Source organism: Ornithodoros turicata, chromosome 10, assembly GCF_037126465.1.
Source record: "Ornithodoros turicata isolate Travis chromosome 10, ASM3712646v1, whole genome shotgun sequence".
Taxonomy (NCBI): Eukaryota; Metazoa; Arthropoda; class Arachnida; order Ixodida; family Argasidae; genus Ornithodoros; species Ornithodoros turicata.
The window spans coordinates 2353216-2381184 of record NC_088210.1 but is presented as its reverse complement, the minus strand read 5'-3'; the positions used below and the strand labels follow the sequence as shown (position 1 = coordinate 2381184).

Genomic DNA, 27969 nt, shown 5'->3' with positions numbered 1-27969 from the left:
CAGCGGTTATAGCATGTGATTTTATTTTACGTAGGCGATTCATTCAGTGGCGTGGACACTGGAAATGTTGCAGTGTCTGTGATCCAGAAAAGCAATAGTATTGGTCTCAATGTGCTTGCTATCACTACCGACATGGGTCCCTGCAACAGGTCAATGTGGCAATTTTTCAAGGTAAATGCAGGGAAACACAGCCTTGTTGCAAATATTGTCCAACACCCAGCCCTTTCGGACACTTCAATCCGTGTAATTGCTGCCGTTCCACACATCATCAAGAACCTCTGCGGCCATCTTATAAACCGGCAAATGATCGTTCTTCATCCAGAAGATGTAGAGAAGAACAAGCTGCCTGGATGCGTGATCTCTATTGAGCCTGTGAGACGTCTTGCTGACTTCCAAGAAAACAGCACTTTCAAGCTTGCACCTAACTTGAACAAAGTAGTCCTCGAACTTAATCACTTCGACAAGATGAAGGTGTCAAATGCCACAAGTGTCTTCAGCCACTCAACCGCTGTTGCTCTTCGTACTATGGTGAAAGAACAAGGCTGGCCAGAACACATGCTGGTGACTGCGTGGTTCGTTGAGCAGGTCATTCACTGGTTTGGCCTCATGTGCAGCAGGCACCCTGTGATGGCCCTGAGTCTTCACAACCCTCAAACCCACCAAGACGCTGTCGACTTTCTCCAAAACTTCATGGACATGTTTTCGCGTGTGAAGATTGGTAATGGACATTTCAAGCCTTGCCAAGCGGGTGTCCTGCTCTCCACAACATCGATACTTCAACTGCAAAACCACTTACTCCAGGACCTTTCGTTTGACTTTGTCCTGATGTCAAGATTTACACAGGACAGCCTTGAGAACTTCTTTTCCGCTGTTCGGCACCGCATTCCAATTCCCACTCCACTGCAATTTAAAATGGCATTGAAGATAATCAGTGTATCGCAATACCTCAAGGCGTCGACATCAGGCTCCTATGACATTGATGATGGAGCTTTCTTCCTCGCTGACTTCAACACCTCTACAGCTCCACGGGATATCGAGCAGGACCATGACAATGACAATTTACTTTATGGAAGGGCCCACCTTAATCAAGCTAAAGCAAGTGCCTTCTTCTATTACTGTGGCTATATTGTGTCACGTGTGGTAAAAAACAATGTGACGTGCGCCAAGTGTGAGAGTGATTTAACCAAAAAAACTGCTTCAGTATCTGGACCAAGTGCCTTCACCATGGAGAAATGCTACAAGACAGGTGCCTTGGTTTGTGTTTCTGATAAGGTCCATGACATGCTGCTGATCTGTGAGGACTGTTTTGTGAAGAACATTAATGCCTGTACCGACAAGGAAAACATTGTCTCTTTCTTACATCCAAGATGTGTGCAGCTGTAAGCCATGTGGACATTGAATCGTGTCATCGCATCAAAGATAAACTTATCCAGCGTTTCTGCCATGCGCGTCTCCAGCTGCACCTCGGCGAGCTTAGCAGGAAGATGTCAAAGAAAGAAAAGGACATGGGAAGCAAGAGCATGTGTGCTCCTTGACGCAACAAATGAATCCCTGGTGTTCTCTTCCAATGCCTGCAACCAGACACCTAGAGAACGTACAGCATTTCATTGGACGCAGTTGTAGCAGACATCTAGAATGAATTGTGACAACTGTACAGTGTAGCAGAGTGCTACAACACCCTACTTACAGAGAGGTGGGCTGTTTTGAGACACTATTCTGTAAATCCATGTGTATATATGCCCCCCCCCCCCCCCCCCCGCACTGTATCCCCACCTTGACGTGGTGCTGGGACTTGTGTGCTCCTATGAAGTACATGAGCTATGTCAGCTGTGGCATTTGTGCCACTTCAGGGTCACCCATGCTGAACAGGTCATGATTGAGGGGAGAGACTAAGTGGGATACAAATTTTAAGTCTGATTATGATGGCTCTCAATAAAATTGTTTTCTTTGTGACAACAGTGTCATTTTTGTGCTCAATGTGTGTGTCATTCATGTGGAGCCGGCTGGCGATTCAGGTAAAGAAATAGTTGAATCATTTACTTTTCAGACACGATGAAAGATTGTCAAATGTCCGTAGCGTAGCACCACTATGAAGATATCCCGATATGCAACGGTCCTGCCGCTCACCTGCAACGTTGTTCACATGGTTCATTTGTGTAAGTTGTGATGTCCGCACATTCCACGGGCAGTATTTATCGAGGCAATATTGAAAACTCTCATACAGTACTTCGCCACAGTTCGTACCCCCGATTAGCTACATATCCTTAACTTTAACCCGTAGTTTCTCTCGTTGCAATAGTTACTCGAATCGCCGGTTATAGTTGCTACTGGCATAGCCGGTATGTGGAATGAAAGTGCTGGTCACATAAGAACTGAACAACCAGACGGCATTATAGAACGGAATCTCGCCGGACATGAAGTTTTAATCGCCTTTTCGTCTAAAATATGCTCAAGATGTTCGTGCCTGAGGCGTCTGCGTCGTTCACCCTTCATACCGATTTCATCACGGCAAGGCGACAGGGCAAACATGTGCTGTTAGTCATTTCAGAACATCCACACAACTCAACATTGCACGTTTGATTCTGTTGCGGCAGAGCTCACCAACATCCACAGAGTCCCAACTTCATACGATTCAAGCATACACGCCAGTGCGAGTGAGGCGCCTAATGGCGGACGCGCCCGGACGGATCGCCGACCTGTCAATCAACTAGCGCCGGGGCGCCTCATATGACGCGGCTTGACATTAGGCTCCTCCCAATGGCCAAACTCTCCCTATATACAGCTCTGACACACAGGTCTGACGCGCGCTGACGTCACCTGCCGCACATGTTCGTGTTTTGATGTTTTCTTTGTAATCACTCGCTAGGAAGTGCTTGCTGCACACAACGGGACAGTTGGAAGTAGTGTTCGGCTCCCCAATCTTTCCTCGCTATCGCTTTCTACCACTCCTTTCGTAACGAGAGTTCCGCAGGCACCTCGTGAAACGATACCCCTTGCTCCTTTTTCTTGGTCCCAGAAGTAAAAAAAATGGCATAAAGCAGTACCGCATTTTTCGAAACGTTCCAAACCGCACTTATCGAAATCAGACAAGAGCGCATAGCAGACAAGGGGTATAGGGAAGTGGCGCCCTCTATGTGCCCTCTGCGGGAAAGGGAAGCGACTCGGCGCATCTGCAAATGGACAGGCATTGAGTAATTGAGGAGGCACTGGTAGGACCCGTCAAACCCGGGACCCAGGGAACACAGATATCGGCCGAATGCAGAACAGACAAACCAAGTATAATGCCAAAGCACTACTCCTACCAGTACAGAAATAATTCATACAGACTTTTCTCCTTGCACAGTATCTTAAAAGTGACTTAAATTTTTCTGCCTGCTGCCACCCACCCACTGCTGCAGCAGGCGAAGTGTCCCGTCCTGTCACTTCAGAGGGAGAGATATCAGATCTGCATCTGCGCAACGTTCTACGCGCCCCCTACCAATCCCCTTTGGACTTCAGCGATGCAAGATGTCATCATCGGAGTCGTGACATGTGGTTGTTCTGGACGAATGAGATCGAGATCCACTGCCGCATGCATATCCTGAGGGTCCAAGACGGATGGGCAGGGCGTCTGGCACATGGACAGAGTATGCCTGCCTTGAAAATGTTTCAGTAATTAAGTTTTCTAAATGGACAATAGCACCATCAATTGAGAACACGTTATAAATGTCTCTCTTTGCTAACAAAATAACCAGGCAACCTGTTGTGCTTCGCTTGCCTTCTTCACAGTAACCGTGTGGGGGTTCCACTCAGCTCGCCCTCTCAATCAGGCACAGCCTGGCGATAAAGATCCCCATTCGTCATCTAAAATAGTTTTGTTGTCATATCGCTGACAGAATGGCTTCACCGCACTGTCTCCCACTGTATGCGTCAATGTAACCCTAAAGAGCACTATCACTGCTGTCAAGGTTGGCTTTGGCAAGTAGCGACCTCAGTTTGTACAGCGGCACAACGTTAAACGGGTCTGCATCGGATCAGGTGCCTCTTTAGTCATTAGTCCTCTTCCGCTTCGTTCTGGCCATCCTTACGTTCATGACAGTAACAGGAAAATGGTCACGTAGTCACCGCATTTTTAAGTTACTTTGGTGACTTGACGGTTTGAAAAGTGATACGACTGTAATCATGGGGTGAACGATTTCAGGGGCCATCTCAAATCTTGACGCCCTATTTTAACATACATCACCCTCTGAGCGTGGCATCTGGTATCTTTTCCCAAGGGGATACTTTGAGGGTCATGTGATATACGACGACATAATGAGACGACAATACTTGTGTTTGGACTTAGTTCTCGATCATTGTTCGAAAAACGGATTGTCATATTAAAGAGGGTAATTTACATGCGGCAGCGTGTCTACAGAGAAAAACGGATGTCAAGTTAACAGGAGTCATATTAACTATAAAGAGGGCTCATTGCACATGTATTCACAGGTGCTCCCCAACAATAAATGTTACAGCACAAACCTTCCAAGAGTTTCAATTTGCTTGAAGACGACATATTCCCTTTTACCAACACATACCTATTGCCGCATCGCCACCCAACAAAGACGTATCAATTCTACGTACAGTCGAACCTCGTTAAAACGAAGTCGGTTATAGCGAATTTTCGGTTATTACGAAATTTTTTCTTTACTTGGTTGGTCATGCTTTGGTTCAGTGGGAATTTTTTTTCGACACCGAAGTAATCTCCTCTATTTTCATCGCAACCTCGGTTATTGCGAAGTTTTTGCCCCGAATTTCTTATCGCGGAATGACTTATCCACGGAGATTAGCGCCGCCGCCTACGTGTCACCGATGAGACGAATGACATCAATGAGCGATCGCGTCCTGGCCTGGCGCTGCGCCAGCATTCTCTCGCTTCCTCCTCGCCACATCTCCACCTCCGCGTCCAGTCCTCCTCCACCCACGTGACCACGCGTGACGTGATTCATTCCCTTCTGGCAGTGTGGACAACGTGGGTACACCTTCGGCTGGTACGCCATATCTCGCAAACGGAAAGCGTTGTCTTTGGAAATGAAAATGCGATTGAGATGTTGTTCGGGGCGTGGAACGACGTCACGCACACCACAATCCGAAACTGCTTTGCGAAGGGAGGGTTCGCGGCCATCGCGGAGGAATTTGACACGGAGGCGACATCGGTAACAAACGAGGCTAGGCACCAAGTGGAAGCCAGCGTGTGGAAGCATCTGCAAATGGTGAAGCAGGTGCGATTTTGTGTCGGCCAACGACGAGCTCGTGGTGGCAGCTGAGCTATCAGACAGTGACATAATCGCTGCCGTCACCGCGCAGAACACGATGGTTGGAGCTGACGCAATCAGTGATGACGACAGTGGTGACAGCGAAACGAAGGCACGGAGAACTCTCGCGTAACCAGCGCCGAGGCGCTTAGCATGGTACGAACATTAAAGGACTTCCTCTTGGAACATCCGACGGCGTCAGAAGCAGATGTTTGCAACGGATTTCGTTGTCTTGATAAGGTGAGCGACATCGTCGTGCGCAATGCTATCGCGACGAGGCAACAAGTGATTACAGATTTTTTCAAATAAATATGCTGTTTTGAGTGCTCATTTTGTGTTGTAGCCCGACTGTATCATACCACAACGTGGTGCACACACTTGTTAGCAGCTTAGTGGCAATCTCCTACAATTTCTGGAGGTATTCTTTTAGTACGAATTTCGGATACAACGAACAAATTCGCGGTTCCCGTGAGACTTCGCTATAACGAGGTTCAACTGTACTTCATTTGTATGGCTTCACACACACGTAGGTCATACTTATGCAGGTTTGCGCTCTGTGTGAAGTTTACAGGACAGCGAATGTTCCAGTGTGGCTTCTTCACCTGTGTGCACTCACTTGTGATGGCCCAAGACTACGCTACGTCTGAATTCTTCCACATGTCGCACTTGTAGGGCTCCTCTCTCTCATGTGTGCTGCTTGTGACCAGGGTTGGTTACCGAAAATATTATTGTTTCCGATTCTGTTTCCGGTAACTGAAAAACTCTGCCTTTCGTTTCCGCTTCTGTTTCTGGACGATTTTCGGTAGCGGTTTCTGTTTCCGTTTTCTTTTAAGAATTTCCTTTCTGTTTCCGAGGTAATTTCGGTACTGGTTTCTGTTTCTCATCCGGAACTCGTACTGTCTGGTTTTGGCTTTTTCATGTCAGATATTCTAGTTACATAATGGATGCAAAAGGACAGCCGCACCAAACAGAAACACTAAAGACTTTAATGCAAAGTTCGTCACGAATCTTATACACCGCAAGTAGATGCCTCTCTAGGTTGCGGAAATACATTACATTAAGTTTCAAAAGTCTCCGCTCGTGCGCAAAAATAACACGTCATCCAAAACTTTCGCGTCCATCTTGCTGCGCAGTGGGCTCAACACGAAAGTAAGTCCCGAAGACAAACGAATGAATGAATGATGACTGAAAGAATAGTGCGGATATATATAATTTTCGTATTAACGCGAAAACACTAAGGGAAACTTCCAGCAAATTTGGTTTCCATTAACGTTACCACTTTTGAATTTTGTTTCCGTTTCGGTTTCCGGTAGTGGAAACTAAAACAATTTTGCTTCCGTTTCCAGTTTCGTTTGCTGTTGAATTTCGGTAATTACCGTTTCTCGTTTCTGGTAGCCAACCCTGGTTGCGACACTGCAAGTTCATGCTACAGCTGAACTCTACGCAACAGAGATCGCACTTGATAATGACTGGGTTTTTCGTGGCGCATCGGCTCCTAAGGCCAGATCGCACTCGAAGGCTCTTCACCCGTGGGAGTCCGCCTGTGACGCACCAGTACCGTACTCTGCCGCAGCTCTGCAGGACAGATACGTTCACTTCTAGGGCTTTTCGGCCAGGTGTTTTTGCACGTGATTAGACAGGGTTGTGCCGTGGGTGAACTCTGCAGGACAGATATCGCACTTGTAGGGCTTCTCGCCCGTGTGTCTTCGCCTGTGATATGACAGGCTCGCGGTATGGCTGAACTCTGCAGGACAGAAATCGCACTTATAGGGCTTCTCGCCCGTGTGTCTTCGCATGTGGGACAACAGGTGTGTGCTCTCTTTGAACTGTGCGGGGCAGAGACTGCACTTGTACGGCTTCTCCCCAGTATGCCTTCGCTTGTGACGCCACAGGTACGCACTCTGTTGGAACTCAGCAGGACAGAGGTCACACTTATAGGGCCTGTAACCCGCGTGTTTTTGCTTGTGGTACGACAGGCTTATGCCCTGGCTAAACGCTGCTGGACAGAGATCGCACTTGTAGGGCTTCTCACCTGTGTGTGTTCGCTTGTGATACCGCAGCTTCTGGCTCTCACGGAATTCTGCATGGCAAAGATCGCACTTGTATGGCTTCTCTTCCGTGTGTGTTCGCTTGTGACGCGACAGGCTTGTGCGGTGGCTGAACTCCGCAGGACAGAGATTGCACTTGCATGGCTTCTCGCCCGTGTGTGTTCGCTTGTGCTCCCGCAGCTTCATGCTCTCGCTGAACTCCGAGCAGCAGAGGTCGCACTTGTACGGCTTCTCGCCTGTGTGCGTTCGCTTGTGACGCGACAAGTGTCCACTCTGGCTGAACTCTGCAGGACAGAGGTCGCACTTGTATGGCCTCTCACTCGTGTGCGTTCGCTTGTGTTGTTGCAGCATTGTGCTTTTCCTGAACTGTGCACGGCAGAGATCACACTTGTACGGCTTCTCGCCCGTGTGTATTAGCCTGTGACGTGACAGGTTTGTGCCGCTGCTGAACTCTGATGGGCAGAGGTCGCACTTGTAGGGCTTCTCACCAGTGTGTGTTCGCATGTGACGCTGCAGTTTCGATCTCTCGCTGAACTCCGCACAGCAGACGTCACACTTGTGTGGCTTCTCGCCCGTGTGTGTTCGTGTGTGACGTGACCGGTTTCCGTTAACGCTGAACACGGCAGGGCAGACATCACACTTGTACGGCCTCTCACTTGTGTGTGTTGTCTCGACAAACTCTGCACAGCAGAGATTGCCCTTGCACATGCTCGATATACATGCCATGCACCTGTAGAGCTTGTCGCTCTCTTCGCCGAACGTAGACGATTTGCCTGCCACTTGAGTCTCCCTCAGGTCTGAAGGTTGATCGGTGGGTTGACTGTTGGTAGTGACTAGTGCAGCGTTGACGAACTGCGGTTCAACTGTTGCTGTGCAGACCTTGAACTGTGGATTTGAAGAAGTGCAACCTAAAGATGCTCGATCACAAGTGGCCCTGGGCTGGTCCTCATTGTGAAGCATACAACTGCTTTCACCTGCTCCTGAAATTGCAGAAACAGACACTGAGAGCACAGCCAGTTCGGTAGTCGACTAACGTTAAGTATAACATTTGCGCTTAGACACGATTTCAAAAACGTAGTGTCAAACAGGGGCCACATTATTTACGGAAGATTGAATTTCAAAAGTCATGTGCCACTCTGTTCCAAAATGTACATACGACACTGTGTTATTAACTTTCCTTAAAGTGCCACTACAAACTAAATCCCATGTCTTCAGAATCCTACCAAAGCAATGTTAATGACATCTTCTTGGTCACTTTACATTCCCGCAAAATACTTTCGCTTTTTTATTAAAACTGAGGCGTCATATTATTCTCTCGACGGAGCGCCCAGCTCTCATCTGGCAACATTGTTGCCCTTCAAGTCGTCCGGGGGGGCTCACTGTTTGCACTCCGGTAGCGAAGCCCCATGTGACATACAGTCCAACTGCTCCGACACTGAAGAAAACACAGAGGAGGCAGAAGACGTCTATCCCATTATTTTCCTCCTCTTTTGATCAGCCTCACATGACCTCTCCACCACGTTACTTCCCCCCACCCCCAACGCAGTCATCGTTGCTAGGAGACGAGTGCCCTCTCCAGAACATGACATCACTGCAATTTGTGAGCTTATGATTACGCCACTCGCTCATTGCAACTTGTGGAGGCTCAGCAGATCTTCAAAAATTGACAGAAATGCACCACAGCGTTCATAAACAGGATCGAAAGTTTACATATAGAATCTTTGAGGCGCATTCATTTCATAGAATAAATAGAATAAACGCTACTTTATGAGCCCGCAGCGGCACTTTAAAGGAGTACAGAGGGCCATCAAAAAAAGAAAATCTGATTAAAACGTTTGATGAAACTGTGTGTGCCATTTTACCGAACAGCGCGAAAGGTTTTGATGTGTACAATTTGTTTCCCAGAAAAAAACTCACATAAACCTGGCTCCGTGCGTTCACACTTAACTCGCCACTCCGGGTATAAAGGGATGAGAAGGTATGATGCCACGTCACCGAAGACGTTATAACGAGAACTCGTTCTGGTTCGCCGGTCAGTGGGGGTCAGCGCCTTGTCCCTTTGCCGCCGTAAACCAGTTTTGGCAGTTCTCCTGGAGAATTGGGGATAGAAGGAGCGGCCGAATCCTTACCGAGCCAGGAGAAAGGCTTTTTCGAAACCCCGAACAGCTGAGTAGCGGACAACACTTCGCTAGAACAAGCAGCAAGCTTTCTCCTTATAGCGTCAGCATGAGGTTCCAGGCGGATCACAGGCTGGTACTGCTCTTCACCACCGGTGCGCACGGTCGCTTTTTGCGGCGTATTTTAAATTCACTTTCCGCGATAATTATGACTCTGAGGTGTGAATTACTTGGCATGGTGCACCTTACTGGCCTACTTAACAGTTTTATAGGAAGGAAACAGGGTGCTAAAAATTACTTCTGCGCTACTTTAACACTACGGAGGTTGCCACCTTCAAGTCTGCTACGGTATGCGGATGGACGGGCGGCGACGTTAGGAGCAAACTTGGAAGTTCACAACAACACTCTACCCGTGTATCCGCACCAGCGACATTCCCCCAGAAGCGGAAGATGCGAAAAGCGTTATAGCTCTCTGCTGTCACGCGAGCGCAATGTCATGTCCCCACGTACTCCGCTAACAGTGGGGAATATCCTGCTACACAGCCACGAGATATTCCGTAGCAGAGGACAGGAAAACACGCTGACGTTGTCGTCTGCTAAGTGTCGTCTGCTAAATGCGCAGTACGCCACTCCCGGTAATCTGCACCGTGTGAATGCTCAACGTAACACGAGACAGAACTTTGGCTCTGTGAGCAGTGTTTTCGCTTTTTCTTCCACTAGAGTATTCCATGAGGACGTCGCTCGTGTGAATACACGTTACGTGGGACGTGTTGAGGAGCACATTTTAGGTGCAAAGGACAGCCCATGATCGCTGACAATTTTTGCTACAAAAAGGACATTGAACCCGTTGATTTTTCCACCTACCATTCTGTAGTTCGACTTTCAGATAATTCGATCAAAGTTGGCATTGCCTACATGGTCCAATTTGTGGTCACTCTATTATCAAAGTCAGCCGCCTTGGGCTTCCATTGAGAATTTTACGGTCTTCTGAAATTTGGAGTCCACTCAAGATGTAGCGTAATTTCCCACTGCAGGACGACAACAAAAAAAAAAAAAAGTACAAAAAATGCACTTAATCGTTTCAATTTATTAAGGTGGGACGTGGGGATGAATCCAAACTTTTCATTTCTCGATGGATTACGACGAGAATTTGGACAGATGTTGATAACGGCCTCAAAATGAATGAATTAGCTAGAAAGAAACAAAGATCTCTCAAGAATTTTTTCGCGCATTTTTTAATCTTTTTGTTTTGGGAAAGGCATGCAGAGTCCAAAAAATGTGATAGAACACTGCTTGGACTTGCAGTGTATTAAAAAATGTACGCTTGAGGTCATTAGTGCTTTTTGCAATTTCGACAACCACGATTTTCAGTTTCATTGTTCTGCGTGTGGTTGGAACCGATGCATCTGGCATAGATACATATGACGATTGTGTCAATTATAAATTGATTTACCTGGAAAAATAAAAATGTCACAGCCTCTAGGAATGTTCAGTGATTGTAGGAAATCAGACCGCATCAAAATACACCAAGTGGTTGTGGAGACGTCAGTTTCACAAGCGGAGCAGGTAGAGCAAAAGTTGTTTTCAGAAAATGTAGTAGTGCTTAGGCTCACGTTATTTGTACTGCAAATTAGAAGGCCCCAGCGCTGTAGTAGTACGTGGCTGGTAGAGGTCAAGCAACCAATGGAGCCTTTTTTCCCAGTAGCCTGTCGTTTTACGTGTACTTTTTGATGTCATAGAACGTGAAGAAAAACAATGTGCAAGTTTCAATCAAAAATAACAAAGACGGTTAAGAGCATCAACTGTTTACTATATACATATTAAAAACTAGACTTTCGTGCAGTAGGCTGCACTTCTTCAGGTTTGGTCATCTTAATTTGGTCTATTTTGGTCTTTGGTCCTATTGGTATCGTAATTGGTCTATTTAGTTAATTTGGTAATTCATGTTTGGCCATTTCTTAATGTGTATATAGCAAACAGTTGATGCTCTAAACCGTCTATGTTATTTTACTTTTTGATGGAATAAAATGAAATGAAATCGAATAATCTTTTGTGTTCTTCTGCACACAGGTTCTCTTGCCATTGTGGCTCTTTGTTTGGCGCACTTTGGCTGCCTTTGACCAAATGTCAGTCAAGGTAGTAGACCTTGTGCAATGCTTTTGGGCTAGTTCCATCTCAAATCGAACAATCCGGTACACTTGATGTCTCGAATGAACGGGAAAAAAATGTATGTTGAAGCCATCGGTGAGTTAGGAGAAATAAACGCTTTCCGAATTCTCTGCGCTGCGCGGTTCGGGAAGTAGGAGAGGAGGAAAAAACTGCCTCTCAGAAGACGATGTCGTCGCGCGCGGGTTTGAGCGTTCGCTACAAGGCTATTTCTTGTCGCATTATAGAAATTTCTTGATCTGGCTTTAGACCACTTACGGCGCAATAGGATCCTGCGTTGGCAGCACTGTGTCCGTTTTTGTTTGTCTACAAAAAAATATCAAAGTTGACCCAAAGTGTCGAAAAGCACCATATTCACTGCAACTTTGCGGACGATGTACAAAACGGACAATATTGAGCTTTATGCCGTTTAATTTGTCATTCATGTGGCTATCGAATGATGTATAATTTGTTGCTCTACTCTGTCAGGAACGTAAGCGATACCTCTTTCAGTAACACCATACCACCGAAAAACGACGAACTTTGGAAGCCTTTATCTAAAAAACCCCACCAAAAACTTTCTTCGAAAATTTTATATGTTGTAGGTAGTTCCTTAGACTATGCACAGAAGAAAAATCAAAATTCGGACTTTATCGGTAGGCGCACTGTGAATTTTTTGCCAGCCCTATACGCGGAGCGCATTCAAGCCGTGGCACCGTGTCCCGCGTGTTGCAAAATTGAATTTTCCAAAGGGACTTTCAACTTCTGTCTTCACATAAAAAGTAATTGCTATCATTTGAAACCGTTCTGAGCGCTTGCGTTCATAATAGTGTTGTAATCGCTGAATGTAGATTGTGGAGCAACCATATGTGCTCACATTTTTTGCGGGATGACACACATGCATTGCAAGTGCTGGGAGCCCGTGAAGAACAGAATGCTTTAGAATACTTTTGCGTCTTTATAAGAGGTATATTTGTCCACGGTGATCATATCGAAGCATATTTACAGTACACAGAATAACAAGAACTTGACAGCGAAGAAGACAAGGTGACGAAGGTAAGAAGGTTACGTAATTTATGCAGAGCATTCCGGGTGGATGAGAGTGCTCGTGTCATGAACTGCTTTAGGCCGTTGTGGAAGCCACTCTTCTTAACGTTACTTTTGATAGCAGGTTCTTCTCAGATTTTCTTTCAAATGTGGGCAACATTGCTGCGTGTTGTGATTCAGCCACCTTTGCTGTGGAGTACTTGAAGCAGCTTCTGCATAGCTGGCCCATTTCTGTTACGCCTTCGGCTTGATCTGCTGGAACCACAGTCTTTATGGCAGCTACGCCGATCTTCGAAGCAAAGCAAAAATCCTTTGTCTATAGCACTTTTTTCTTGTGTATGAGGCGGTAGTCAGCGAAATCCACACGATCAGTACTGTACAATGAAGAGGCCATTGAGGTAGGTGTGATACCAGGACGACACACTACAGTAATGCAGATGTCGTCGCACACTCTGTATTAGGGCACTCCATGCACTTCTGTAGTCGAGATGTGAGTGAAGCGTCTTCTGTGTGTAGGCGAAACTTTGCGCAAGGTGTCTTCAGGGAGTAAATGCGATCAGGACCTTCCCATGGTCGCAGCATGTCGAACCGAATAACATATTGGACAGCGGCGCCAGTCGGGCTGTTTCGGCAAGGTTCATAAAAGGCACCATGAATTAGCCTTGAGTGTGTGCGTATGGCACTACACAACAACATTTTCCTCAGTGCAATTTCCCCCGTCCGAGGTCATGGGGCCGTAGGAAAGGCAAAGTTTCAAAGAATACTGGAAGTCACTGCGTCCCTGCTGCCATAATGCGTACAGTAAATATGCTTGTTTAGAATAACCCTGAACAGATACGCCTCTTACAAAGATGTAAGATCATTCTGTTCTTCCCGGGCTCCCAGCACTTGCAATGCATGTGTGACATCCCGCGAAAAAGGCGAGCGCATCTGGTTGCTCCACAATCTAGATTCAGCGATTACACCATTGTTATGAAAGCAAACGCTCGGAACCTTGAAAAGGAAACCTTGGAACCTCAGAATGGTTTCAAATGACAGCAATTACTTTTTATATGAAGACAGAAGTTGAAACTCCCTTTGGAAAATTCGATTTTGCAACACGCGGGTCACGTTGCCTCCGCTTGAATGCGCTCCGCGTATAGGGTTGGCAAAAAATTCACAGTGCGCCTACCGATCAAGTCCGAATTTTGATCTTGCTTCTGTGCATAGTCTAAGGAACTACCTACAACATATAAAATTTTCAAGGCAAGTTTTTGGTGGGGTTTTTTAGATAATGGCTTCCGAAATTCGTCATTTTTCGGTGGTATGGTGCTACTAAAAGAGGTATCGCTTACGTTCCTTACAGAGTAGAGCAACAAATTATACATCATTCGATAGCCCTATCAATGACAAATTAAACGGCATAAAGCTCAGTCTTATCCGTTTTGTACATCGCCCGCAAAGCTGCAGTGAATATGGTGTTTTTCGGCACTTTGAGTCAACTTTGATAATTTTTTGCAGACAGACAAAAACCGGTACAGCACTGCCAACGAAGGATCCTATTGTGCCCTAACTGGTCTAAAGCCAGATCAAGAAATTACTATAATGCGAGAAGAAATGGCCTTGTAGCGAACGCTCAAACCCGCTCGCGACGACGTCGCCTTATGAGAAGCAGTTTTTTCCTCCTCTCCTATTTCCCGAACCGCGCACCGCAGAGAATTCGGAAAGCGTTTATTTCTCCTAACTCACCGATGGCTTCAACATATATTTTTTTCCCGTTCATTCGAGACATCAAGTGTACCGGATTGTTCGATTTGAGATGGAACTAGCCTTTGGCAACTCGAATAGTCAGCTGATGTTCACTTCACACACCCTGCTCCCTTCTTTCCATGGTAATAAACACCGAACTGCAATTGTGCCGCAATGCTCGAAGTTGAGGGTCACCTTTGTAGCGTCTGCAAATCTGGTTCCTGGAACTGGAGAGATCCTCGCTTTCAAACATTTTGGGTATAATGTCTTACCGAGCATTCTGTTCAACATCGCGACTTCGCAAAGCAGATGCTCATAGTGGTCCCGTTGTTCCTCTGGGTTGAGATCCTGGGTGTGCCAACCCCGAGGTTGGGGGTACTGTGCCCTTCTCTTCCCGTGGAGCTTAAGGCAGGGGTCGCCGCGATTATCCTCGGATTTTATATGAACCTCTAAACACCCACACAGTCGCAGCGTACGTCTCCAGGTAAAGAGGTGGAGGTGAGGGTTGCAAGCTTTGCCCCCTCCAGAACACCTACATGCTACTTGACACGCCTTTCGAAACAATCCTGGGTATGCCCATGGCCGAGATCCTGGCTAATTAGCCTCATTTTAGGCTCAGTGGCAGACACAGAAGTCAACGACGCTTGTACTGCTGCAGCCCAGCTCCTGCAACACAAACGATAGCTCCAAATGGACTTGGACAGTACGACCTGTGCTTGTGAATGGCACAGTCTCCAGAACATGACGAGAAGAAGTGCTTGGTAGTGCTACGACGACAACGCCAAACAAAGCACTTGGTCTTGCTTTGACAGCGTCACCACAGCTAACAATGTCAACAAAGCGCTCACTTTCGAATCCTCTGTCTTCTCTGTCATCGGCGGCTCCCGAAATAGTGAGCGGTGCTGCACTTTCATCTAAAAAGTCACTTGACAAGGTTGAATATCGACCAACAGCCAAGAGAGGTCACGACGAAAATAGGTGACACACCGGCTTGACACAACAGGCAACAAAATTTACTCGTGGGTCATTCCAGCTCAAACGTCCAAATGGCGTGGATCGACAGTCGCCGATTTTTGTGAAAAAAATATATGTCCTTCTCACTGACTTACATAGGTTCTGCGTGAAATATTTCTTTCGGGAACAGCACGGAATCGCCGCTAGGGGGCGTCGAACTTCCGCTCCGAACCTAAAACCGTAACTTGTTTGAGCAGGCGCAGAAGGTGAACGGCTTTACTTATCTGAAAAATTCAAACGGGACGCGCTTCCGAAAAGTTCAATCTAGTTATCACAAGATTTGCAATTGCCGCGATTGGAGAAATAGCGAGCTACGCTTCCGCGAAAGAGGCGTAAAATCGAACGAATTCAACATTTTTCTAAAAAACACCATGAGCAAAAATGGCTACGTTACATTTTTTTTTTTTTATAGGGGCCTGCCAGTACATTCCACCAAAAAGTTTGACGGCAGAAAATTAAACTGTTAGGATCTAAAAAAATGCGAAAGTCGGTAGTTTTAGGAAAAATTGCAAACTTCGCCGAAGAAAAAGTGCAATTGGCGGACGTGCTAGAGAAACGAAATTTCCGCACAAATGTAGCATAGATTCCCAGTTTTACGTAAAAAAAAAATTTCTCCAGGGTGTTTTTTTGTTATACGACCGCGACAAATTTTTAAGTTTACCCTGGTGCGCCTCTCGCGACGCGACGCACGGGATGGGCTTCCTTGCGGCGCCCTCCTCCTTTCCGCACAAAATTCAGAGCAGAAACACTGGCCTTGACAAATTTCAAACCGTTACTCAACTCTGATGCACGATTAAGCATTTATGACACTGACGGTGGTCCTGACCAGGGAATAATAATAAAGCGAGCAAGGTTTCCCCAACACCCATCTGCGGCCCCCATAATAGGGGCTTTGGCGGCTAACCCGTTCCAAAGCTGCGGAGCGCTATCTCTGTTAACCCTCTCATAGGAAAATGATCATGTTGCCGATTTCCGTTTCTTTTTATTTACTTATTTTCTTGGCCCCAAGTGAAATAACGGATCATTAGGAAAGAGAAAGGGAAAAGAATACATAATTCACAGTTCACAGCGTGATTCTGCTTAGAGCAGGTGGACAGCACCCATTCATGCAAGAACAGTACAAGAGTCCCACCGTTCTATGAGAGGTGTCTCCGCTTGTCGCCGGAGCATCTGTGTACCCATGTCAGGGACACCAAGCACTTACTCCTAGCTTGAGGAAAGTGACGTACGGCATTCCTGTACGTTCGGACCTCAGAAGTGCATAACAGACCAGGAATGACCATTCCTCAATTTTTTGGAGCTTCAGGAAGACGAACAGTTCATTATATCATAAAGATCATGACGCTACGTGAAAATTATCACCAGCATATGCAAGTACCATTACGACCTGTATTTCCGCAAGTACCCTCATTCTGTGGCGTCAAGAAATTGTGCTGACCACTTTTCTTCCCGCCTGAAGAACGTAAAGGGAACAAAGTACATCTCTGTTACCTTGGCCCGAAGGCCGGTTGTCGCGGGGTATGGTGCCTGGTGATCGCTTGTGTCCAGCGTGCTACAAGAAGTGCCTGTACTTGAAAGATGAGGGATCTACTGCGAATGTCCAAATCGAAAGTTCTTCAACTTCGGCCTGATGACGGTGAGAGTCTTTCCATTTTAAACGCTTCATGTGAGGTATAAAAAGGAGAGGTCAGTGGCGCAACGTGAAATAAATAAAACGGAAATCGGCAACATGCTCATTTTAGTATGAGAGGGCTAGCGCTCCACAGCTTTGGAACGGGTCAGCCGCCAAAGCCTCCTTTTATGAGGGCCGCAAATAGGTGTTGGGGAAACCTTGCTCGCTTTATTATTATTGCCTGGCCAGAACCACCGTCAGCGTCATAAATGCTTAATCGTGCATCAGAGTTGAGTAACGGTTTGAAATTTGTGAAGGCCAGTGTTTCTGCTCTGACTTTTGTGCAGAAAGTAGGAAGGCACCGCAAGGAAGCCCATCCCGTGCGTCTCGTCGCGAGAGGCGCACCAGGGTGAACTTAAAAATTCGTCACGGTCGTGTGACAAAAAACACCCTGGAGAATTTTTTGGTACTTATAACTGGGAGACTATGCTACATTTGTGCGGAAATTTCGTTCATTTAGCCGTCTGCCAATGGCACTTTTTCTTCGGCGAAATTTTCAATTTTTCCTAAAACTGCCGACTTTCGCAATTTTTTACAGCCTAACAGTTTGATTGTCTAGCATCAAACTCTTTTGGTGGAATGTACTGGAAGGCCCCTACAAATTAAAAGTATGACTTAGCCTCTATCAGAATGCTACAGGCAGAGCCGTATATTAAAAGGGAGTCAGGCCACTGGGAGGAGTCAGAAAAAGAGGCTCGACCTGTCAATCACAGTTTCGCTCCTCTGATTGGTTTGGTTTTTACCAAGGCGGTCGCCATGACGCCATACTGCCACCCAAAACGGTGACGAAAACAAACACGGTGAAGCGGGGATTTCGTGAGAAAAAATTTTCACAGACTATCCTGATTTTACTCTGCAAATGTACATCCTAATTATACGTTTCTCAGAAATCAGTTTCAACTTATGCTCATCCATCGATATCTAACTGAAAATAATACGTTTTGTCGCCGCTGTTAGGTCTAGTGAACACGACGATCACAACAAAATCATAACAAAAACGGTGCTGTGCTGTACAATCTTGTATTTAATTGGTGGATTTCACGGATATAAACATTCTGGCCTCTTATATTCCAACTATGAAAAGGAACGTGACGAAGGCGTAAAGCTGATCTCGGGTCTGTACAATTTTGTTTTGCGTTTGCCTGATGAGTATGCCTGCATAGGCGTCGAAACGTTACAAGTAAATTTTGATGGCAATTGATGTTCTGAGGCTGGAACACATAGAAGGGAAGACGCGAGTCCTACAGCTGACTAACCTGACTTCCCTCTTTCATGAAGCAAATTTTGTTCGCTGATGCGTCAAGCCGGCGTCTCATCTTTTTTCATCATTTAAAACTGTCATGTGTCCATCGTAAGAACTGTCCATGTTCGGAAACATTGCAACAAATAGAAACTGCAAGTTGAGAGACTACAAGTTGAGATTGCAATCCCCTGGTGAGAAAGAGCAGATGCACCGGTGGCCAGAGGAGCTGGTTTGCAAAGGCAATCAAGGAGCGGCCAATCTTAAGGCACGCAGAGAGAACCACTTTGGTATCTTGGAACTTTCCCTCTCTCTCAGAGCGCTTCTCCTAAGAGAAGTTCGGATACACAGGAACTTTGAAGAGGACTGAAAGCACTTTTGATTGCTGCAAAGATGGTGTCGCCTGGTGATGTCACTCCTGAGGTGCAGCGGTTTGAAAAGTGACAATTTTTTCGTCATTTTTTGCGACGTTGCCTGCTAGTATGCCTCAGGAAAGACGATTTTTGTGGCACTTTGGGGAGGATTTGAACAAAAATACTTTGGGATCCCCGTAGAAGACAGATTTTTCCCGCCAAAAATGTCATTTCCGGCAAATCTTTCCTTTTTTTGTCATTCTTGGCCGGTCCATCCCCACATACCCCTTAACTCTGCATGTGATGTCTAGTATTATCAAGTACATTAAAATCTCATTAACTCAAAACACCCACCATCAAGACCAGTTAGTCTGACTTAAGCACTATTTTGACTTATCAAACGACCGCCAAATTCTGATAGAAATTGGCCCCTAAACTGTTGCAGAGTCCACAAATGGATCAGTATCACCTTTATCTGTAGTTATAACTTAACTCACACAATACTCTGCAGATGAACTGCGCGTATATTGCGGAAGGATTGCAGACATAGCCACTACTGCTGCAATTACTACAAACCACTGGTTGTGGTTGCGCTCTAACAATAGTCTGATGTCTTTCCTTGCTTCCTATACATTTTATGTGTTACAAAAGCCCTGAACCCTTCTTCTGTTGTTTGGGCATGCTCCGCTGCTGGCACCTAACAAAATCTTCGACTTCTTCGCCAAAATTGTAGATAACGTGCTCTTTGGTGTCGGGAAGTCCACGGCAATCTCTCCTTTCGATTTTGTGCCGGCTTCAACCGCTGCTATCAACTCGCACTTTTTTTGCAAACGTGAGAGTCTTCAACCTGCGTTGCCTCAGCGTCGACAATGACATGTCGCACAAAACTTAGCAGCGCGCACAGTACACACAGTTATTGACTTTCCCCGCGTCCTCATCTAGCGTCTTTGGCGCCGAACAGCCTAGCCCGCACACAGCATCTCGCGCTAGTTTTGGAATCATGCAAGCCTCGACCCTGTCAACTCTCGATCAGGCGGACTTGGATTGGATTGTGTTGGCTGGCTTGAAGAACTTGGCCGAACATGGCGATCAATAGTCGAGAAAGGTGATGTTTACTGATACTTAGTGAAATTAGACTTAAACGGATGAAAAATGTCGCCTGGGACGAAACATTTGTTCGGCTTGGCCGCGGTTTCCACTTAAACGATTTCGACTAAAGCAGGTATTATTTACATTTAAAGCCTGAAGTTTTCGGGAAATATTTTTTTCTAAATTCGGGGGGTAAAAATCGGGTAAATAAACATGTGCACTAAATTCATGCGAATTCAGGTGAAAAAAACTTCCAGTATGCTAAATTCGGGGAGAAATCAGGCTCAGTTACTCAAACTAACTGTAGTGGTTTGGTACAAATGGTGATGTAACTGCATTTGCTGCCAAACAAGTAAGTTAGTGCATTCCTACAGACATCCCAGTGAGGGGAATTTGCCGGGTAAAAATCGGGTTTCGCCCTAAAGAGTGAGCCTTCAATTCGGGGTGCAAATTCGGGGAAGAATCGGGTAAAACCCTAAAACTTCAGGCTCTATTTACATTACGGGAATACATGCCGTGCACGGGACATCGTGGGCGTTCGACTTAAGCCTAATTTTGTTCTTAACCGGCGTTTGACTTAATGAGATTTTACTCTTCTAGCAACAGTTTGTTCGCTCATCGTTTTGTACTTGATGCTGTTGTTTGCACCTGCTGTTACCCATCTTAACTCGGCTAGAAATGCGATACATTCGGTTGCACACGTTTGCGTTCATTCTGCAAAAGTTGCAATAATGCGAAATTGGCCAAAGAATCTCCATGTATGCTTTGCCTATACTTTGAGAACCTTCCGCAGAAGAGAACATGTGCTGGAAAACTAATACATCACGAACAGAAAGCTGAAAAGTGTTGCTGTTGCATCACTTTCTTTGTCCATACTGTGCCATTCAGTTTGGCACTGACTAATATCACTGTCACACAGGCAGTCTTCAATCATCATTGAAGCCAATGGCCATTGAAAATGTGCACAGTGCCACCAACCGTATAAAGCGTCAACTTCTCAAAGAGCATTGGATCCTATTTATCCTGACAGATTACAGACCTGGTGGCCCTACAGAGATGTTCAATTGTCCTGGGTTTCAATGGTGATTAAGGAGTGCCCGTGTGACAGCCATATACAGGGTATAAGTACCCTTGAGCATTATGTACTTACTTTCTGATACCGAGTCACAGCTGTGTCCCATATGCTCTTGCCCTGCCAAGATTGCAACGCTGTAAGGCTCTGTTTTCACAACTGTAATTGGATGTTCAGTTGAAGACTCCTCTCGAGGTTCTTGCTTAATGTGGCACATCCTAGTCATGCCTCCTGAAGTTAAACAAAAAAAGAGAGAAGCCAAGTTATGACAAGTTATGAGCATAGTTATGCTCTATTGCACCTAGAGGAGTGCTCCGGCAACGAAAGGTTCGCGCGTTACCGCTGACAGTTCTGCACGAGTTGAAGCGTGGGAAAGGTTTTTTTGGGTTTGGTGAATCCCGACAGTCACACCGGGACCAAGCACCAAGGAGAACACAAGACAGAGCACTAATCATTAACTCATCATTAATTTCTTAGGCACTTGAGGCCATATATGCATTTGTCCTTTCTATGTCTTCCAGCCTCAGAGCATCAATTGCCATCACGTACAACACAGAGCACTCTATGTTATGTTGTCTTCAGTCTAAGTGTGAACATTGGGTTGTGGTAACAAAGACATGGTAGCAATACCATGTCTTTGTCGCCACAACATTGTCACCATGTCCTACCACCAACAAAACCAGAGTGCTTTATTGAGAGTGTTCTGCATTGTGTTGTATTCAGTATTTGATCAAACTGCGAATGTCGGGCTTTTATCGGGGTTTTAATGTCGGTGTTTTATCTCACCATGTCTTACTACCAAGTTCCAACAAGCCCAAAGTAGCGTTGTATTGAGAGCACTTTGTGTTCTGCTGTCTTCAGCGTTCGGTCCACGTGTGAATGTCGGGTTTTTATCGCTTTCATGTCATTGTGCCGAAGCTCAGTTCTTGTGACGCGTCCTTTGTTTTGTCCTTGTGTTAAAGGAGTACTGAGGGCCGTCCAAAAAATTTTCAGATTAAGACGTCTGACGAAAGCCTGTGTGTCATTTTACTGAATTGCGCTAAAGCTTTTGATGTGTGCAATTTGTTTCCCAGAAAAAACTGACATAAACATGGCTCCGCGCCTTCGCCCTTAACTCGCCACTCCGGGTATTACGAGGATGAGAAGGTATAATGTCACGTCACCGATGACGTTATAAGGAGAACTCGTTCTGGTTCGGTGGTCAGTGGGGGTCAGCGCCTTGTCCCTTTGCCACCGTAAACCAGTTTTGCCAGTTCTCCCGGGGAATTGGGGATAGAAGGAGCGGACAAATCATTACCGAGCCAGGAGAAAGGCATTTTGAGAAACCGAACAGCCGAGTAGCAGACATTTCTCTAGACCAATCAGCGAGCGTTCTCCTTATGGCGGCAGTGCGAGGTTCCAGGCAGATATCAGGCTGGTACTGCTCTTCGCTGCTGTTTCGCACAGTCTCTTCTTGCGACATACTTTAAATTCAATTTCTGCGATAATTATGACTCTGTGGTGTGAATTACTTCGCATGGAGCATCTTACGGGCCTACTTAACAGTTTTATAGGAAGAAAACAGGGTGTTAAATATGGCTTCTGCGCTACTTGAAATGATTTTACCCAGCACTGAGGTATTTTAATGCCTTTAAAAATCCTACCTAATTTTCCCTCCCAAATCCCTTTCAGGAATGTAACCCCCCCAAAATCGGACCCTATCCATAAAACATTCCACACCTGAGTATGTAAGTGATTTTACCGTAAGAATCACCTCCTGATGGATACACGTCGCAGTGCTGTTGCTGTACCTGGCCCTCTTCCTGTAGGCATTCAGAACCAAGAGGTGCCAATTGTACTCTCACGAGATGACCACTGAACTCTGGGGAGAGCTGCATCTATTCCACTTGTAAATCAGAGGTGCTGGAACGTGATGACTCCAAGACACGAGTGTCTCTTGCCTCTTCCTTAATACGGAGCAAACCATTTGCCGTCCTCGTCCCATGTGAAGTACAAGAGGGAGACAAGTGAGCTCGGAAGCAAAGACATATACAGCGATAGTTTCCGTAAGCCTTGCAGAACGTGAAAGCACAAAACAGCGTATTGATGAAAGTGTTGACTCACTGTTTGCCTGAGGGTGAGCTGTGTCTGCACGAATTTCCGAGAAAGACTGAAGGGCTGCCAGTGAGAAGTTCCTGATGAAATCCTGCATAGGAATTGTTCCTTTCTGAGAAGGAACCATGATACCTCTACTTGAATACTTCTTAGTTTCGACACATGGCATTTAGAAGACGCAAAGCTTGACTACGAGGGACCCTGAAGTTCATGGATACGCACATTTTTTTACGTTTTCAAACCACTGGTTCTAACAGATATGCTAATGTTGTTCTACACATCACCCATCGCAGCAATATAAAACTACCATATTTTGTGTGCGTCGTATTACTTTTGTGTATTTCTTCCTGGTGGTCGTATCATATGATGGCTGCAGATGTCATATTTCGATGGAATCATTTATATACAGTTAATATGACCACCACCGTCCCCGCAGGTTTTGGTCATAAAGTGAATTGTCGTACTAACGAGAAACGCATAATCCGCTGACCTCAGAGACCGCTTCGGTGCAGAACAGCAGCAGCAGCAGCACAGTGTGACCTGGTCACGTGGTCACTGCTGTTCTGAGCACTTTGGCAGTCCGAAAAGCGGGGAAAAAACAGGTTTTTCTTTTTTGTTTTGGATGTAGTTCCGTAGACGGGCTTATGGCATTTTTAAACAAACGGAAGTAGACATCAAATAACAGATGATTTTACCAGAAAGATGAGAAAATTACGGATGAAATGAAACGAAAATCAACAACGTATAACGTACCAAACATACAAAAATTAAATTTTATCGCTAGTTTCTTCCAGGCAATTGGCCATCTGGGCTGAGGACCTTCTGACCTAACCCGATGCACAGTCTTGACACCCGCACCGCCTAGTGCGTGCCTGGGAGGGGGGGGGGCACCCCCAATCTGTAGAACCTAACCTAACCTAACCTCACTAAAGTGAGGTGATTTAGCCCATTTCAACGACCCTACCTTTCGCGGAATGATAAGTTTTAAATCCGTTAGGCTTAGCACTCCCATGTTTCTCTAGCGCTAGAAGTGCATCAGGTGGGGTTGTTCAGATGCATATAAAAAAACTTCTAGACTACACATTCTTGTTTTTTTATATTCGCTATACAGTCTTCTCTCACTTCAGTACATTATTTTGCTTTTGAACACTCCGGCTAATTAGGAAAAGCCATAAGCCCGTCTATGGAACTACACCCTTCGTTTTTTTTCCTCGTCTCTGGAAAGATAGCCCAAAATTTCCAGGCGAAATTCAACAATGTAAATTTTCGTGCCTTTGACGCGTTCCAACCCGCCAACGGAGCCTTGGGTGCCTCTAATCCGCCAACAACCACCAACTTAGAGCTCCGTCTGGCGGCTCCAAGCGATCGCCGGCGCATTCCTATAATGTCGGAGTTCTGGTCGGAGTGGACAGGTTGTTCCAATTACCTATCGCTGAGTAGACAGCAGTCTCATGGGATGCTCTGCTCCGCATTTATGCCTAGAGGGTGTACACTACTAAAGTTTCTAGCTCATATGATGCTGTGGCTTGGCCAGCAATGCTTCGACTCAGCAGTAACTGCATTTGTTTCCATTTTATTAAATTTTTCGGAAAAAAAAAACGAAGAAAGGAACTTTTTTTTTTCGAGAGATTCAAAATTTACGGAAATTTTGCGTGTCTCCCGCTATGCATTTCTGCTTGTATTGGAGACACGGGTTGTGAAAGATGCTGCATGAATCGGCCACTTTTGGAACAGGTCGTGGCATAGGTGAGATTAAAAACGGTCAGTTTTGAACTCTCGATGCTTCGAAACCGGTTTCGGAATGGTAACCAAACTTTTCTAAATTGTTTGCGTCCGGTTCTGCTCAATGAGAATGAAATGACCTCTCTGTAAGCAAGCAAACAAAAATGAAGTAAGCAATTAAGCTAAGTAAGCTTGCAATGGTGACTTGCAAGTTGAAAGTGTGAGGGACATTTTTGGATAAACATCTTCATCTTAGCTGTTCAAAAACAAAAGAAGACACATATGAAGAAGAATGGCTGTTGTGTACACATATCCCCAATGCTCTAAAAACAAATTTCAAACTATGTATATAAAGGTAAAAAGTTTTGTCACTGTCTCAAAGTTACTAATAAAAATAAGACGCAAAACAACAAGAAGGAGAATTGGCACGCAAACGGTAAGAGCAATGGTAGTAATGAAAAGTGAAACGGGAGCAGTAACGGAAACAAAAATCGATTCTGTTACATTTCCCTGGATGCTGCCCATCGTGTCCGCTGGTGTCGTGATCATGTTATCTCTGTTGTTTGGCGTTTTATTCATAATGCATTGATTTTAATGTTTTAATGAGGGTATGACCATGTGTGTGTGTGTTTGGATCTTGGTTCTTAGAAATACAAGAATACTGCGATTGGTGGCTACTGGGGAAGATAGCCTGGCAAACATCTACACAAGAGTTCCCAAAGTCTTCCATGAAGATGATGTCGTCCAGACAAGACCACCTTCACTGTCACATGTGGATAGGTCAAATTCCTTGCAGAGAATCAAGCTCTTTTCTGGTCGGTTATTAGTTTTTTTCCTCTCTTTTTCTTTTGTTATGCCGAGTTACAAATACTAATTGCGCAACATATTGTTGAACACTGCAGAACATGTCAGCATGCGCAAGTTTTATACAGACGGTGGTGCACATTCCTTGATCTGAACGCATTTCGTCTTATTCGTTCGCTTTTTTCTTAAAACAAAATCAGTCCTTATGATTCTCCTTTCGAAGTATCACGTTTAGACTTTATCGTATTTTTGAAAATGGGTGAAAAGTTGCAACCCTCCATTGTGGCACATGTTATAACATTTCGTTATATCCGAGGCTATTTCTGCAGGATAATGTCACACGGCTAGATAGCACTCACTCTTTGGAGATAAAGGCGATAGCTTTGTGGGTGAAGTCTTGTTGTTCTCAATCTGCTTGAGCATAGAGTCCGTGTCTTGCTCCTTGAGGTTCCTCTCTGGGTGCTTCTCAAATTCTTTTTCGTCCCGAACAATCCAGCAGCACTAAGGCAGCACGGAACAAACGACGAGATCAATAATAATAATTCTAATTCGGAGTAGATTTACACGTAAGCATGTCAGCCTATTAAGTGAAGAGCAAATGCTGCTTCTGAGTAACACTTGAAGCTACTTTGCCACGACTAGAAGCGTGCTAAAAAGTTTTAAAGTTTGTGACGAACAAGAGTTCACTTACTGTTTACCGCCATTGAAGAAAGAATGGCGCCGATGTCGTTGGGGAGCGCAAAGTGTAGAAAGGGATAAAATACCGTAATAATATGTCTAAGAACAATAAAACCCCAGTGTATAGCACTAGTTTTAAATACTTTAATGCACTATTTCTGAACTCGCGAAAATTTTGACATGCGCAACAGAAAAAGTGTGATGACGATGATGGTTTACGTCGTCTGCTACGACAATCTGCTAGGGCGGCTGGGGCATAACGTGTCATACGTCAAAGTGCAATAGGCATGATGGCATTATGTCTATAGTGAAGTACAGCATTATGATAATGCTAACTGTCTGCGTTGAAGACACAGCGGTAACGAATTGACCACGAGTGGTGCACACACAACGCTTGTATAATGATATCGAGGGAGCCGCAGCGAAGAAATGTGATGTTCTGTACGTTGACCCGAGTTGCTATGGCATACTTTTTATCTTAAAAAACTAGCAGAGAAAAATATATGCCGTTTTAGCAAGTGTGTGATACGGCCAAGCGAATATCCTGTAGGACGACGTTTACAACTACTTTGACGAGTCATTAGCTAAAAATTCATTAATAACTTGTTCAGATTTTTATTTTTATTTTTTTTTAGAAATGCGAAATTGCAGAATTGGAGCCAGCCATTGTTCAATCCGTCGTCCCTATTAAACACCCAATGAAGCGAACGTACTTTGAGATATAAAATGTGAAATTTCGCTGTCTCAATGAGCGGAAACTACAGTGAACTCTCGTTAATATGACCAAGGCCTTTCCCACCGATTTTGGTCATAATGCGAATTATCATATTAACGAGCAACATGGATGATGATCGAAGTAAGCCTTTCATAAAGGAACTCTGTTTGGCTCAGTCTTATTTATAGAAGGCGCGGATATTTAAATTCAATTTATTTTGTTTTACCGACACAATTTATTATTTAAACCCTACTTTTTATTTACAATTTACGGATGAAAGAAATCCGTTAAAAGCGCCTGCTGAGAAAAACTGTCACTATGTTTGTAAACAAATGACGTCATAATGTTCGACAGCGCCACGAATTTGGTAGAGTTGAACTACGGTCAAAGCTAGTGGCGAACAAGGTCGCGCCCGAAAGCCACGGTCTTGAGGGGATTACGACGGTCTCTGAAAGGACGCGACCTTCGGTCCTGCTTTTCTTTCAATAGGAGCGAACGATTGCCCATTCGTGGAACCCAGCTCTCCCTTTCCGATCTGTTTTTGGTTTCGGTGTGTCTACCAAAGTCATGATGACGTTTCTCGGGTAGAGCTCGACAAACGTCATCATGACGTTGGTAGACAGACTGAAACCGAAACAGATCGGAAGGGGAGAGCTGGGTTCCACGAATGGGCGTTTGCTCGCTGCCTCCTATTGAAAGAAAAATAGGACCGAAGGTCGCATCGTAGTCCCTTTCAAGACCGTGGCCTTCGGGTGCGACCGCGTTCGCCCTCTAGCTTCGAGCGTAGTTCAACTCTACCAAATCGGTGGCGCTGTCGAACAGCACGACGTCATTTGTTTACAAACAGGAAGAGACCTATTCCAGGGCGTGAAACCACAAGCGCGAGGCCCTGATATACGCCCCAAGCGGTTCCAGCATCCCTAGGAGCACATATTGTGGCCTCGACGTTGCTGCAACATTGCGAATGTTGTCCAATGTGGGGCAACGTTTATCAACATTTCGCAACGTTCCTGCAACATTATCGAAAGTGGAACAACGTTACTTGACATTCAGCAATGTTCAAGCAATATGGAAGGTCAACATTTGAGCAACGTTGCGGCCCAACGATCCTACAGCACTGTCCAAAGTGAACCAACGTTACTTGACATTCACCAATGA

The 27969-nt window shown here is 45.4% G+C and overlaps 1 protein-coding gene across 5 annotated transcripts; it reads right to left on the bottom strand.

Annotated features, from left to right (window-relative positions):
• LOC135370176 (zinc finger protein 883-like) lies at positions 1-26111 on the bottom strand. 5 transcript variants are annotated; one of them, XM_064603880.1, is made up of 6 exons: positions 25778-26109; positions 22902-22983; positions 22540-22772; positions 20877-21029; positions 7306-8301; positions 1-900 (listed from the first exon to the last, which is right to left on the bottom strand). In XM_064603880.1, exons 3-6 carry the CDS (start codon positions 22673-22675, stop codon positions 836-838), a joined length of 1350 nt encoding a protein of 449 aa, XP_064459950.1. In that variant the 5' UTR covers positions 22676-22772; positions 22902-22983; positions 25778-26109; the 3' UTR covers positions 1-835. The 5 variants fall into 5 exon arrangements, with proteins under 5 accessions (XP_064459950.1, XP_064459948.1, XP_064459949.1 ...); XM_064603878.1 differs by lacking the exon at positions 1-900 and adding an exon at positions 1785-3636 and having other exon boundaries at positions 25778-26111; XM_064603879.1 differs by lacking the exon at positions 1-900 and adding an exon at positions 3479-3632 and having other exon boundaries at positions 25778-26110.
• Between the last annotated feature and the right edge of the window lie 1858 nt (positions 26112-27969).

Coding starts and splice junctions, on each gene's coding strand:
- LOC135370176 (XM_064603877.1), bottom strand. CDS start 22,675: ATGCAGCTCTCCCCAGAGTTCAGTGGTCATCTCGTGAGAGTACAATTG. Junction 21,030..22,539: donor ATCAGGAGGTGATTCTTACG/GTAAAATCACTT, acceptor GTTTAACTTCAG/GAGGCATGACTAGGATGTGC. Junction 8,302..20,876: donor CTGTGACTCGGTATCAGAAA/GTAAGTACATAA, acceptor CTGCAATTTCAG/GAGCAGGTGAAAGCAGTTGT.